Source organism: Chenopodium quinoa, unplaced genomic scaffold (assembly GCF_001683475.1).
Source record: "Chenopodium quinoa cultivar QQ74 unplaced genomic scaffold, ASM168347v1, whole genome shotgun sequence".
In the NCBI taxonomy this organism is placed as follows: domain Eukaryota; kingdom Viridiplantae; phylum Streptophyta; class Magnoliopsida; order Caryophyllales; family Amaranthaceae; genus Chenopodium; species Chenopodium quinoa.
This window is the reverse complement of record NW_018745071.1, coordinates 16,879-33,007: the sequence shown is the minus strand read 5'-3', so window position 1 is coordinate 33,007 and position 16,129 is coordinate 16,879. Positions and strand designations below refer to the sequence as shown.

The 16,129-nt window shown below is 36.6% G+C and overlaps 1 protein-coding gene and 1 pseudogene across 1 annotated transcript; both read left to right on the top strand.

The window, feature by feature from the left end:
- The first annotated feature begins 3,660 nt into the window (after positions 1-3,660).
- LOC110709537 lies at positions 3,661-13,949 on the top strand (annotated as a pseudogene).
- On the top strand, positions 13,581-14,579 carry LOC110709536 (ribosome-inactivating protein PD-L3/PD-L4-like). Its single transcript, XM_021887755.1, has one exon. The coding sequence runs from the start codon at positions 13,581-13,583 to the stop codon at positions 14,577-14,579; it is 999 nt and encodes a 332-aa protein (XP_021743447.1).
- Positions 14,580-16,129: the final 1,550 nt, after the last annotated feature.

The window sequence follows — 16,129 nt, the reverse complement described above, 5'->3', positions numbered from 1 at the left end:
TAGTTTTGTGAAAGTCATCACCAAGGTCTCTCAGAGCAGTCGTCCCAACTTTGACTGTTCGGTCAGGACGTGAGTCGTCTAAGATCAGGTCCGTATGCTCACCACCCGGCTGAGGGCGGAACTCATCCGACCGCTCCTCTGCCAATGATTGCTATTTTCTTTCTTTTCTTGCGGCCCTGTCTGGGATGCCTTTCTCTTCTTGCCGCCTGTTCTTGAACAGGCGCACTCTCCTTGACATTGTCAAGGTCTGTTTTTTTTCACCGCTTGACCAGTGGCCATAACAGTGGGCTTGACATCCGAGAGATAGCACTCTCGGGCCATCCTCTGATCTCCCCTTAGGGAGCCGACTGTTCCATTATCCTCTCAAACTTGAGCAACATAAGAGATGGGATTATAACAGCCTTGGAATTATTCAGGGTTGGTCGACCCAGAATCATGTTGTTGGCCGAGAGTTCTTCTACTACCAGGAACCGGACTACCATGTGTCGTCCTTCCCCTTTTTCGCCCAGGCGGATGGGTAAATCCACTCGTCCTAGTGGGTGGACGACTCCTCCTCCAAACCCTACTAAGGGTGGAGGCCAGATGTATGCAATCAGTCTGATATTTTAGTTTCGACAGACATTTGCTACTGATGAGATCTGAGGAGCTTCCGGTATCTATGAGGATTCGGCCAACTCTCTGGTTGGCCACTTTACATTCAATACGATAGGGTCGTCATGCGGCCCTCTTACCCCTCCTAGATCTTCTTCAGTGATGACAATCTCAGGAAATGAATATTTTGGACGGCCGTTCTTGGTGAACGGAATTTACATCTAACGCCTGATATTGTCTTTGTTTGCCCCTAATAGTGGGGCCGCCTCCTGAGAAGCCGCCTGCAATGGTGTAGACGACTGCATCATCTGTATCGGAGCTGTCGGCCTGTTGATTCTTTTTGGCCGACTGCTTTTTTTGAGGAAGTGTTCCCCGTAGATTTCTTGACATAAGTGTCAAGATCACCTTGCTCAGCCAGGCGGTCCAGATACCGCATGAGACTGATGCAGTCATTGGTGTGATGACCAACATCATCATGATAAGCACAGAATTTTATCTTGGTTCCGGTTGTTTGCAGAACCCTTCATGGGACCGGCTTCTCAATTGAGATCCGTCCCTTGATTTCTTTTTAGGATAAACTGGTTATCTTTGTTAAACGCATACTTTGGGGAGTATGGTTTGAATTCTTTTTTCTTTTTCTGGGCCGGCTGTTTAGAGGAATCAGCCGCCCAGACCTCTTTTCTCTTCTCATCTTTGTTTGACGACTGTTTCTGTCGTCCTTCTCTTTTGTCGAACCTTTTCCCGTCCGACTGTTTTACCGTACAAGATCAGTCGCCTGTATATAGGCTTCTGATTCAATCAAGGCCTCTTGAAGAGTCGCCACCCTCTTTCGAACCAATCAAATTTGAAGGTAGACCCGTCTTTGAGACCCCTGAAAAAGTCAGTATAGGCTACCTCATCCGGTAACCTTGAATCTGTTTTCTCATCAGGTTAAACCACCTGATGTAAGAACGAAGCCCCTCCTTCTCGCCCTGCTGAATTGTTCCTGAATCAAGGGTCGTTTTCTTCGCAGGGATGTTCATGGCGAAGTTGGAGGTGAATAAGTAAGCAAAGCGTCCTGAAGCTATTTACACAACCAGTCGGCAGGTTGCCGAACCATTGTTGTGCGATTCCTTTTGAGAGTCGCTGGGAAACACTTGCACCAAGTGGGATCATCCAACCCTTGAAGGTACATCAGGTTGGTGAATGCCATTAGATGGTCTTCTGGGTTAGTAGTGCCGTCATAGGCGCCTACTAGTACATTTTTCACTTTGGCCGCTGAGCGGCTTCAGTAATTTCCTTGGAGAAGGCCGACGGCTGTTCACCAAGTCTAAGCAACGTAGCTGCAGTCCATAGGTTGGACGTTTTTTGCTGCAGGTCCACCAAACGGAGGTGGCTGCAAAAAATACTGTTGTTGCGGCACAAATGGTAAGTTTGGTACCGCCTGGTCGCTATGAAAGCCGGACTGAACGAGAGGTGCCGCTTGACTGACTCTCATGATACGACTGAGTATGCCTCATTGAGGCATTTCGCAGACTGTCTTGAAAGTTTGAAAGTAGAGGCCGACTCTGACAATCGGTCACTCTTCTTCTGCTCTAGCAGTAGCCGAGCGTCTGTGAATGTTTGCTTCGACCGTCCGCCTGAATATGACGAACATGTTTCCTATTTCCTGTAGGAAAACGGAATTTTGTGAAATCAAGGGCAGGTGGCTCCCGCTTCCTAGATTTAGGATGAGGAGTCGCCTCTCGCCTTGAACTGGCTTCCTCTTCAGTGAAGTGGAGGGTTTCTTAGCCGACTGCTCCTTGACTGGAGCAGGCGGCTTCTTGTTGATCAACTCTTGAATCTCTCCCTTGAAGTTCCTCATGAAGGTCATGAGTTCGTTCCTTGTGATAGGAGCAGACCCATCAGTCGGCTGTTGCCGAACAGGCGGTGCGCCTGCTGGCTCACTTCCAGTTTGAAGATGGTTCCCGTTCCCTCCTTTCGGTATGACGGGTACGTCGGGCCCTTAGGGTCCCGTCTGAAGCTGTGTGAGCTTCAACTTCAAATTCACTCTCGGTATCATGGTCCGACTGAACTTGAGGGTTGTCTAGGGGACGCCTCTCTTCAGGAGTCGGTACAGACTTGGATGCCATCTCAGAAGTACTCTCCCACAGACGGCGCCAAATGTTTCGGGGTTTTCTGATGTCCTGCGGGAGAGTTACAATTCCAAGACTGGAACCGGACGCCTGTACCTGCAAAAATAACGGAGACTCCTGGGAGCTCCGCCTCCAACGGTCAAGTTTAGTACTTGATTAAGGAGTAATTAATGCGGAAATTAAAATGATTGGGTCTCTCTAGGTGAGAGTGTTTAATGTAGGTAATCTGCTTTGTTAGGCGAGATCAGCCGGTTATTACTGTGTGTAATTAATGTGTTTTTTCGTAATCCCCTTAATGAGGATTAAGGGAGGTATTTATAACCTTGGGAAACGTGCCCATCCTAGGTTTAGGTTAACCTAGGGCTGATTGGGCTTCCCTCGGAAGTTTGGGCCTGGGTGGCCGGTTTCTCCATTAGGCATGGAGTATGCCACATGTCATGACATAATAGGTCAAGGTGGACGAATAAGCGCGTGCCACGTGGCAAGCCCTGACAGTTCCAACTGGGGGACACTTGGCAGGACCTGATTGGCCCACGTGGCGCATTCCGATTGGTGGGAGCAAAATCCCCTAATCAGGTATGAAACTTGCTAATGATGTGAAGGAGTTCACTTACTTTTTATTTGAGGAAAATAGAAAAATATATGCTTCTAATATTCCTCAAAGTATCCAATCTGAAGATAATATGTCAATGGATGTTGATAATAGTAAAGGAGTCCGTTCCGATAATATGAAAAACCTAAAGAATGAGGAAAAAGATTGAATGGACAAGTGTGTATGCAATAAAAGAGTTGGATAGTTTTTTAAATGATGAATTAGTGTAACACCCTAATAATTCTCTCTTTAAACATGTGAGTATCCTGAACAAAATCCAAGAGAATTACTGGTGTGTATGCTGCCAGTGATTCTCTTGGATACTTAAATTTTTTTGCGGGTTTGGGAATTTTTTATTTTTTTTTTAATTGAGCCCATAAACCGATAGAGAATCAACAACGTGTCAGTATGTGGAGCGCTAAAGAGTGTGTTATGCTAATACCGTTGGAAAACACCAGAAACACGAATTCTGTGATTTTGTTTGAAGATGAGAATGACAATTCTCCAATTTCAGCAATTACAATGCCAACAACACTTCAATGGCGTCTTTCTTTCTCACTCTTCTTTACTCCATTCTTCCATTCCACGGATTTCGAGACCTTGTACTGTTATGTGCTCGCAATCATCTCCTACCAGGACTCAAGTAACCCAATTATTTCCTTTTTATTCTTCATTTTATTGAAATTGTCAAGTAGTTTGTTAAAATATGTGGATTAGAGTATTATACTCGCCTACTGAGTATTGTTTATACTATTTTGGTATGTGCGGAAAATATTGACATTATTTCTCAATTAATGATTTATGATTGAATTTCATGATTTGTCTGGAGGAAGAGGATAGACTTGATACAACATTACAACTATTATTGAAATTTGTTTGTTAAGTTGTACTCCGTATTGTATTGTTAACCATGTCGGGACTCGGGGTTAAACAATGTGTCGGGGCTACAATGCTACATGTAGAGCATTGTATCGTAGCTTCGTGTCATGTTCGGGTTGTGCTTAGACATCAGTACTAAGCTATACCGTAGCTTTGATGTTAAGTGTTCAATATGAGTGTATAAAGTCTGGTTACATGATACATTCAGACATCTATACTAAGTTATTATACCTTGGTTTGATGTCAAATTCTTCATACGATTGTAAATTCAGGTTACAATGTTACATGTCGGGTTTTGTTTTGTTTATTTGTATCATGACCAAATTGTGCTTAGGCTTCAGTATTAAGGTATGCTATGCTTAGATGTCAGTATAAGGCCGAAGATAAATTATTCTTGCTGATTAAAACTTGTTTTTGCTGATTTTCTATTATAATTGTTATTTGAAACTGCACATAACTTGTTTTTGCTGAGGTTCACATTACTTTCACTAAATTAACTTATTTTTATGAAAATTAATCTTTAAGGTAAAGAGAATAGGGCCTAAGGCAGTATACTAATCCTTATATTGTAGCTTAATTTTTTATGCTATAGGTCCTAGTATCTTGTTGTAAGCTTGGATGTTTTATTGGATTTCAGAGGATAATGGAAAGCATATCGGTAGGAACAGAAGCCGGTGGTGCAGGAGGATCATATTCTTATACTGCCTTGAAGAGGTTGGATCAATTATGGACAAATATTTGCTCGGCTGAAACAGGTGACAATAATGTACTTCAGATCATCATTTGTATAATAGATGATATGATGTTAATATGCTACATCATTAAAGAGATTGGATATGAATATATAATTGTTTAAACACGTCAAGTTTGATGTTGCAGTAACTAAACCACCACAGGTAGTTACTAGTATTACAGGTCCTTTTGTGCATGATGACGCTTCAGGGAAGTCAGTAGAGAATTTTGATGTGATAGTTTGTGGAGGTACTTTGGGAATTTTCATTGCCACTGCATTGTGTGCCAAAGGCCTTAAGGTCGGAATTGTGGAAAGAAATATTCTGAAAGGGGTATAGCATGAAAACTTTGTTTAAGCAAGTGTTTAGGAGCGAAAGTCTGATTGCTCTTATTAACACTTCAGTTTTTGTGAACAGAGAGAACAAGAATGGAATATTTCAAGAAAAGAGTTCTTTGGAACTTGTAAAGGTTGGCATTTTGAATGAAGATAACATTGAACAAGCTATATCTGCAGAATTTAATCCTGTGAGTTCCTAGTTTCTTTATAAATTACTTAGTAATAATCAAGCTTTTTAAAGTTATTTGCTTATTTCTTATTTGGACTAATAATTCCTAAAATGTTGATTATCATGTATTGCGGCTACTTAGTAAAATCAAGCTCTTTAAAGTTATTTCTTATTTGGATTAATAATTCCAAAGACGTTGATTACATGTATTGCGGTTACTTCTAGGGTGTAGGTCTATTTGTGAATATAGTCCAAAACATAATCAATTTTGTTCTGAACCATACTTCTTGCATGTCAAGGCTTGCTTCTGGCAGATTTAAATTCCTTCACGAGGCTCAAAATTGGCTAGTAAACTTTTTATATCATGATTTTGACATTGCTTTTATGTTTTTCTTCTCCTTGGCTTGATCGATTCTGCAGAATAGATGTGGATTTGAAGAGAAGGGTGAGATTTGGGTCAAGGACATTCTTAATATTGGAATTTCGTAAGTTAGTCCTATCCAATTGCGTATATTATGTGATGCTTGTCAAAATGGTAATAATAAAAATCTCTTCGTGAAGTTAATAAAACCAGAAGAGAAAATTGCTTTATGAACTTATGAGAACAGAAACTTGCTGTATTGGTCAAGAAACCTTGTTGTAAACTTAAGAGAATGGTAGACAATCACATGATCCCTACTGATGTTTTTGGATAGCAATGCTGGAGGGAAAGGGAGGGGAGCAAATAGAGGGAAGACTTGATAAAACCGGAAGAGCATGTGTATTTCCTCCAATTTATTTCGGACTTTGGTAGAAAATGGTCCTTTATAAGGGGAAGGAAAATGAATACTCTCATTTCCCTCTTTTTCCCTTCCCCAATTCATATCCTAATAGAGGAAAATGGATTCCAACTCTCCCTCCATTTCTATTCTTTGAATCCTTTTATCCAAACACATTTTAGTTGAATAAGCATATTATAGCTCTCCAAAAAAAATTTTATCACGGTGAGGGTGCAGTATTTTTTTTTGGTCATCCCTATATTAATAATTACGAAACATTACACATTCCTGCTTATATGATTCTTGACTGAGGTTATGTTGCAAATTATTTCCAAAATACTTATAACAAGCAGTATTGTTACAAAGCTGAAATTATTACTCAGGGTCAATTCCCAGAAAAAATTAGAGCCATGCTAATAACAGACAACACTAGCATTCATCAGTAAATTAAACTTTTCTCTTATCCCATTCATGATCAATCATTAAAATAGTAGTACTAATTGATCGTCAACCAGTAGCTTGTGTAAAAGTCCCCTCAGTTTCTATGTAACATATGATCCAAATAATACCCTATCTTTGCTGTATGCTAATCTAATAACAGTTCAAGAGTTTGCCTGGACACTAAAAAACTTTGCAATTTGAAGCAATTTTGATTGTTTAATTTATAAAGGCTGGGATATATTATTCAATTTTGTATGGTCCACTCGTCCTTTATCCATGAAGACCAAGAAGCATGCTACCCAAAAGGAAAGCCAATTCTTGGTATTTGGTGCAGAACCAAAGCAGGATTTATCCTTTTTTTTTTTAAAAAAAAAAAAATTTAATCTTATGGTTTTGTTATCGAATTTCCTATTTTCTATGTGTACACAGTGCAGACAATTTTCTCTAGTTGAATATCTCTTACAATTTGTTATTCCTAGAAAAAAAAAAGCTGGAAGAATATGAGAAAAGTCCTTAATTGATGCAACATATCTGACCAATCTTGTCCTCTATTTCTCTGCTCGACTCCTTAAAAAATGCAGGCCAGCTAAGTTGGTTGAGATAATGAAGGAACGCTTCAGGTCTCTTGGTGGTATTATCATGGAGGGTTACAGTGTATCTAGCATATGTGTGTATGATGATTCAGCAGTAAGTTCAAGATCTCAGCTTAATCTGACTTTTGGTAGTCACCTTCACTTACAGAGCAATTTTATACCATTATACCTTCTAAAAGGATTGTAATCAGAGTAATGTCTAATGTGGACATTTACTATACATGATTTATGCCGCTATAAATCATTCACTGTTGTTGTTCCTGGCGTAGTAGGTTTTGCAAGTATCTGAAGAGAAGATTTTATCATCACGCCTAATCATTGATGCTATGGGAAATTTTTCTCCTATCACAAGACAGGTTAGTATTTTAGTATCATTATAATTTACATTTCTAGCACATGAATGCTTTTATGTATCCATACTCCTTAGTATCCTCATGATTATTTCTTCTAGGCTCTCCCTAACTGATCATTATATTTTTTAACTTTGCAAAGTTTGACAAAAAAGACAGATCAGGTTATCAGATGCTTCTTTTTTAGAATAATTCTTTCAGGCTCTCCCTAACTGATGAAGTGGCTTACATATTGAGTTACAGATACGAAATGGAAGGAAGCCAGATGGTGTTTGCGTTGTTGTTGGTTCTTGTGCAAGTGGCTTTACAAATAACACCACAAGTGATGTCATCTATAGCAGTGCAACAGTGCAGAAAATTGGTCAATCAGAAGCCCAACTGTTTTGGGAGGTAATCTCCCTTGAAAGAAATAAGCATTTTAACCAGCTGGTTTTATTTTTCCTGCAAATTTTCATCGCCTAAACTACCGTTGTACATTCTGCAGGCGTTTCCAGCTGGTTCTGGTCCCATGGATCGTACAACTTACATGTTTACCTATATGGACCCTCAGCCAGGATGCCCTACCCTGGAAGATCTCTTAGAAACTTACTGGGAATTGATGCCAAAATATCAGGTGAAATGGATAATTTCTCTCTGTGAAGCCATACATATGCCTATCTAAATTTTTAATGTTATCTTTCTTTCAGCTTTGCTCTTTTTAACTCACTTTTCCTTTTTGAATGTTAATTCTACTTCAAAATTGTATATCTTGTCGATAGGAAATGCTTGACATTCTTTGTATAATCTTGTATCTTTATTGAGGGATTAAATATCCTATTTCACTTCTTGCGTTTGGCCTTCTGAATTAGAGAAAGTTAACCTTCTCTTTGTTACTTTCTACTCATTGAACTTGGTAAACTTAAATCTTCTGCTGGTGCCTTTCAGTTTTCTAGTTAGAATTCATGTCATCTTACACGTCTTTGTTTTTAACAATTTAAGATGGAAACTTAATTAAGTTTATAACTCTTCCCGGGGTCTTGGTATAAAATGCTGAATATTTCCGTTGTTTCTCTGGCATAAAGTGAAAATATCGACTCTCAAAAGTCAAAACAATGTCAATGTTTCTGTGATATGCAATATGACTTTTGCTGCTTTTCTGGCTCTTCAAAAGTCTTGGAATATATTTATCCTGAATTTGGTTTCTGTTGATTACAAAATGTATAAACATTCTGCGGTTCTGCCTGCGTATATTATGAGGTCATGCTTCTTCCCTAATTGCAATGACTTTTCTTTATTTGTTGTTGTCTGATAGGGAGTTTCTCTGGATGACCTCGATTTTATGAGAGTTGTATATGGCATATTCCCTACTTATCGTGACAGGTAAATTATAACTTATAAGTGCTAATAACTTGTTTCATGATCTGTAGATTCTCTCAAAGTATAAATTTCACTGCATAAGTATCTCTTTATGAATATAATCAATTCCTGAACAAAGCATAACAATTCCAATCTCATGGAAATAAACATGAATAACAAACATATATTTCTTGCAAACCTCTTATCGATGAGTATTTTACTAATTGTATGCTCTTCTTTTGTCATTCTCCTCTAATTTTTTTACTGCGGTATTGCAGTCCACTACCAGCTGCATTTAATCGTATTCTACAGGTGTTTCACATTGTAACTCAAAACCCTTCCATGGATTATATGGTTTCAAGCATTGCTAAAGTATATTCTGCAGTTTGGTGATGCTAGCGGTATTCAATCCCCTGTTTCATTTGGTGGTTTTGGAAGCTTGACCAGGCACCTTGAGAGATTATCGTCGGGTATACTTTACAGTCTTCCACAAGAAATTACTGTGTAATCTATAAAGCATGAGAAACATAATAGCTTTTATTTTTTGTCAGAATGATACTGGAATTTGCTTTAACCTTCATGTAAAACTGGATAAGCTAATTTATCTAATAAGCCCTTATCCTGTGCCATCAGGAATATACGAAGCAATTGAGGGCGATTTTCTTGACTCGAGCAGCTTGTCTTTGCTGAATCCATATTTGGTAAGTGGTGCTTGACACTCTAATAGACTTTTATCTCAGCATATATTAAGTCAAGTGTGTATTTGCAGCCCAATCTAAGTGCTTCTTGGCTATTTCAAAGAGCAATGTCAGCAAAGCAACAGCCTGATGTATCGCCTTCTTTCATCAATGAGCTACTTCATGCCAATTTCCAGAGTATGGAGGTAAAACTTACATGTTTCTTGAAATGATCCAGATATTTTTTTTTTGTTCTACAACAATTTCAAATTAGAATATTTATCTTTTCTGCTATCGTGACAATGTACAAAATCTACAGAAGCTTGGTGATCCTGTTTTGAGACCATTTCTTCAGGTCATTGTCTCTTTCATTTTCGCTGCTCTTCTGATATCTGTGTGCATGTATTAATATACTTAGCTTCTAGACATAAAACTTTTAGGTCATTCTGATTATTCTAACATTAAGGTTAATGTTTTTGGACAGGATGTCATTCAATTTGGACCCCTGGTCAAAACATTGGGGTTGGTCATGCTTACTAAACCTCTCATCATTCCTTCCATATTCAAGCAGGTAAGTTATGAGTAACTCCTTTCTCACATGTTATTTAACTTAACTTCTAAACTTTGTACCAAACGTAGAGATATAATGTGGAAAAAGTATAGAATGTTGATACTGGCACCTAGCTCTACTGCCTGTGAAATCCTGATAGTAGCATTGTACTGTATTCTATATGACCTGTTCACACTAGCTCTTTGCCAACATCCTCGGACTTAATTTTTATTTTTTATTTTTTATTTTTTTATCAGGGAAAATATTATACTTTAGTTTTGATGTGCTATAGATCTGCAATATTAAGGGTAGAATATTTTTAAAAAATACAATAATAAGACCCTCCAAAACAGATGTTTAAATCGAAAAAACAATTACTAAGTATTTTCGTGCTTGATTATGGCATGGAAGGAAGTTATCCACTTAGGACCTGTTCTGTTCAGCTTAATTTCAGTTCAGTTCAGTTCTTTTGCTAATTTATTTCAATTAAGTTCAGTTCCAATTTGTTCAGTTCACTTGAGTTGTTTTCAGTAAATCGGAACAGCCCCTTAGTTTGAACCATATATATATATATTGTACTATAGTTCGGATATGTGACACATACATTTAAAGGGCTTGCTTGCTTTGCTATGACAAAAACAGTTGCACAAACATGTTTGGAAATAATGCTTCTCAGAATTAATCATTTGTCAGTTTCACATTTAAACTCATTCGATTATTTGATGTTTTCAGGTTGGTTTTCCTGTGCTGATTGATTGGTCCGGGCATTTCTTTATGCTTGGTCATTACACATTCCTCTCAAGCTTTGTAGATCCTTTAATTAGGTGAGTATTATGAGCTGTTACTAATCGAGTTTATATTTCATAATGACCTGATGGTTGCATGGATGAGGCATACACATTAACTGTATTTCATCTACTTCTTTTGTTTAGTTGTTCAATCTTGATCGCTTAGCTTTTCTTAGGTCTTCAATTAACAAATTCCCTTCCAAGTCGAAGTTTCAATGGAAGCGATATCTTGATGCTTGGAAGTATGGAGCTGGTTTAGACTATAGATTGTGAAGTAATACATTGTTGAAATACCAGAAACGTAAGACAACCTTATTCAATACTTCGTATATTGTATGATTTGATAAGTACATGATGTGATACTCTTAAACTTCTATGTAATTTCCAGCAGAAAATTAAATGATCAAGTGGTTTAACCTTTTATCTTAAAAAAGAGAGAAATATACTGATAGTCTATTTTCCTGATGGTGTTTTGATATCAAAAAAATTGTTAATGATGGTCCTCTGTAATTTTAGAACATGTTAGTAAGAGTATTTATTGGGTTGGAAACGGATTCAACTAAACCATTACCATTACCTAGTGTTTGGTTAGAAGGTTTAGGTTACAATTACCATAACCTAAGGCTAATGATTTCCACTTAATTTTATTGTTTACTTGTTTGCGTGTATGAATCAATGACTAATTACATGGATATAAAAAGAAAACCAAAAATTGCTGATCGTTTACTTTTTTTTGTTTCCCCCGATTAGATCTGAACTCTTAACAAGTATACCACGTTTCTCCTACCATAGTATGATAGTATAATGCAGTTTCATAAGGAGTATAATATTTTAATTTTTATTTTTTGACGTCTTAGGGAGTATAACATAGTATTCTTCCCTCCGTTTTTTTCTTAAAAGATACAGTTATTATTTTTATCTAAAGCTACATTTTCTCTTTTGAAAATCTCTTACAATTTAACAATGTATCTTTACCTACTAATGATCCATATTGTCTTACTTTATTATTTCTCACTCTTTCAATGGTCCACACTCCTCTCAGGCTCTCACACTACTTTACATTTCAATAAAATATTTACCGTACTATCTTTTCTTAATATTTTTTTATTATTTATTCTACCCAACTAACATCTTATTTTATTAAACTCCGCACAATCCTAACTCTAGATTACAAAAATAACGAACGGTATAACACATAATTTTCTTAATTTAAAATGTGTGACAAATGTTACCTGTTATATTTATTGGAGACATCAGCATTATAGCTTTTATTAAGCACACTTTCTTTATTGTATAGTTGGTCAATCATCTATATGGAATATAATTGCTTAAATATACTTCGTAGTTTTTATTCAATTTTTATACAAAGTATTTAAAAATTTTTGGGTGTCTAACATGTCTATTCATAAACTTTTCTCATGAGGACTTCTATTTAAAGAAGATAATAGGTTGAGCTGTTGAAGGTTAATTGTAGCTCATTATATTGTTTGTTCAGTACAACATTTTATTAGTCATCTGCACTCATAATCAAGCTACTTTCATTTCCCAGTTTTTATTGGTAAGTCATCTTTTGTTGATGCATGAAGCCACTTTATTATGTAACTAGTAATTTTTTTTTTTTTTTTTGTTTTGTATTGTGTGTCAATACCCTTTTTTTTTTTCTTTTTTTTTTTTTTTTCTTTAGTACTTACTCCATTTCATATTACTTTTAATATAACATATTTTTAATTTGGATTTTTTGTCAAAAACAATCTAATAAAACCTGTGAAATAATCTAAAAAAAAATATTGTAAGAAACTACCTAATAAAAGGTAAATATTTTTCACCGTTGACCAAATTCTATGGGGTTGAACCACCTCAAAACACCCCACTAAACCACTGTGGGCCGGGGTTGGTTTCCAAGGTAATAAGGTTTTTTTTTTTGGGTGGTTGGAGAATATTACGAGTTGGTGGGGGTAATATCATGCATCGAGCTAGTGGTTTTTGGGGTTAGGGGTGGTGGTTTTGGGGATGTAGGGTGGTTTCAGCGTGGTACGATGGAGGAAATTTCAATCAGGTAGTAATGGTTTTGGGGATAAGAGTAGTGGTTTCGAACATATTTTGAGGTGGGTCAACGATGAAAATCCGACAAAGATAGTATTTTAAAACATTTTACTTGTTATTTGGTAGTTTTTCACAAAATATGAATTATATTAGATTGTTTCTCACAAAATATCCTTTTTGTTTTAAAGAATAGATTTTGTGGTAAATGACTAAGGGCATGTTCACATTTACTTAATTTCAGTTTAGTTCAGCTCCAATGAGTTCAATTCAGTTTAGTTCAGCTCCTAATTTTCCTCTCTCATAAAATATTCATTTCAGTTCAATTTAGTTCAGCTCAGCTCCAATCAGTTTAGTTCAGTTCAGTTTAGCTTCAATCAGTTCGATTCAGCTCTGTTCAGTAAATGTGAACATACCCTAAATGAGCATATTAATCAAAATAATTGAAACACAGGCATGAGAATTATTGACTTATTGAATTATTAAATCGTTTACCTCTTCAAATCTCTTCTTTCTTACAATGCATTCTAAGTGATGTATGTTGCAAGTAATCAAGTAATACGGATGAATTGATATATATTCTAACAAAATTATGTGCACCTAGTATTGACAGGCGAAAAAGACAGTACGTAGAATGGTGAGAATCAAAATCACGAGCGCTTATGTTATGGTAGCCATAGCAGTATGGATGGTGCTTGAACCAACTCTCGCCGCAAAACCAGATGTAAGTTTCGACATCGAAGGTGCTACAATAGCTAGCTACTCGCAATTGTTGACTGATGTACGTAACATAGTGAGGGATAGAAAGATTGTATATGGTGGGCGCCCCGATTTACCAGTAATGGCGAAACCTTCAGCAGCAAAAAATTATTTGTATGTCGATTTGACAGCATCAGGGGGAAGGACAATCACAATTGCTGTGAATTTAAGAAAAGATTATAATTTATATGTGGTTGCTTATCTTGACAAAATTAATGGAAACTTTAGGTCACATATTTTTAAAGATTTTGCCAAGAGTTACCCTGCTGATGCTGAAAAGAATCTCTTTCCAGAGGCGAAAGTTAAAGCTGATCGTCTAGTTATGCATTATGAAAGTAATTATGCTGAGGTTGAGAGTAAGGCAGGTTCTAGAGCCAATTTGGGATTGGGAAAACAACCACTAATCTTATTCTTTAACAAAGTTTATGGGCAGCCCATTGTTGATACGAGTGAAGCTCGATTTATGCTCGTTGTTATGCAAATGCTTTCCGAGGCAACACGATTTGCATATATCGAGAGAATGATTGTGGAAAATTTTGAGAAAGAAACTGATGAATGCTATAAACCCGACTTTAAAACGATCGAATTTGAAAAGACTTGGAAGAAGATCACTGTAGGAATTAAGAATTCTAAGGGAGGTGAAATCAAGCCGCCACTAGATTTAAAGGATCCTGAGGATAATCCTTGGCCAGTGTCCAGTGTCGAAGAAATTGCTAGAGACATGGGGCTTCTAAAGAACGAAGGCGCTACTACGACCGCTAACAACCGAGTATCTCTGGCACTAGTCATCAATAAATTACAAAGGCATTTCAACCAGTTCATTAGTTTTTTTAAAGCCAACAATGGTGATGATGATTATGAGGCTGAACTGTGAAATTAACCAAGGATTTGCTATGGCTTTATAATTTATTATGTATGACATTTGTTCATGATGAGTAGAAGTTGTGTGATCATATGTTGTTTATTTATTGTGTTAATTGAAACATTTATGTTTCTCAAATGGCAACTTTTGTAAATAAATAGCTTTGGGATCCGTGAAAAATAATAAAAAAAATTGCTCTAGCTATACCTGACATCTAACCTTGGGTTGAAAGCTTAACCCAACTTGTATTGAAGCGGTAACGTCGTTAACGGCTTACAAACTATGCAATGAAAAAATGTAATCAAATAATTAGAGTGTGAGACAAAGGGGGATTGTGCAGGTTGAGCTAGGGGAGACGAAGGTTAGTTGATTCGGCGGATGATGATGATGAGTTGTAGACCTTAGGCTTGAAGTGTGGTTACCTAATTAATATGCAAAACAGTTTAATCAATCCAAATCGATTTCAGCTTCAATGGAGATGAAGGGCATGCTTAGCTTCAATGGAGAAATGAATGGAGGACGGAAAAATCAATTACCCTCTAGGGTTAACTATACCCTTAATTTCTCCCCGTGTTATTAAGGTTTTCGTTTAATTCCGACGGCGAAGCCGCCGAAACCGGTTTACTTGTTAACACCAAACCGCTTTAAGATGGGTTGGAGGATGAGGATGAAGGTGGGTTGGAGGAAGGTAGAATTTGTTTACTTGTTAACACCAAATAACTATAGTTAACTCAAATATCCCACGAATTACTAATTGGTATACACTAGACCCTAGTGTAGGTAGGGGTACCTACACCCCCCTCTAAACTTATCATTTTACCCACATCCCATAACCCACAAACCTGCAGTAACTACCCACCAAATCATTTTAATTTCTCTCTCAAACCTTCTTCTTCATTTCTCTAGACTTTCTCTCTCATCACAACAAAAAAATCTGAACCAAAATTGCTTCAAAATACTACGAAACTGCTTCAAAATACTTTGAAATTGCTTCAAAATACTGCTAAATTGCTTCAAATGTCTACATTTGCGAAGAAATTCAACAATTGCAAAAACATTCACAGAAAGAGTAAGTAATTTTACTACAATTTTTTGTACGAACCCTAGTTTTTCTATTTTATTTTGAAATTACATGTTCAGAAACATAATCTAAGTTGATTAGAACTATTTTATGCAAAAATCATTAAAATCTACTATATTGGTGCTGTTTTTGTAGAACCGAAAAATATGTTTCGAAGTAGAGAGATAAAGAGAATGATTACTCAGATTAGAATCTTGTTCGTTGAACACAACAAGGCAGATTTTGTAGAAACGTAAGTATTATTTCAAAAACCTATTTAAACAATAGTAGAAATTTTTTTTAAAAAAAAAAACAGCGAACAAAAGTCTCAAGTTGTAGATATAGAACTTTTAAAAGATATTAAAAAGTCTCATGGTATAGATGTTAACATTTCTACGATTTCGAGGTAATATATGAACATATACTGAATTATAAATGTTCATTTGTATATTTGAATTTATTTGAGTTTATATTTGACTTTATATGCTTAAATAAAAAATGT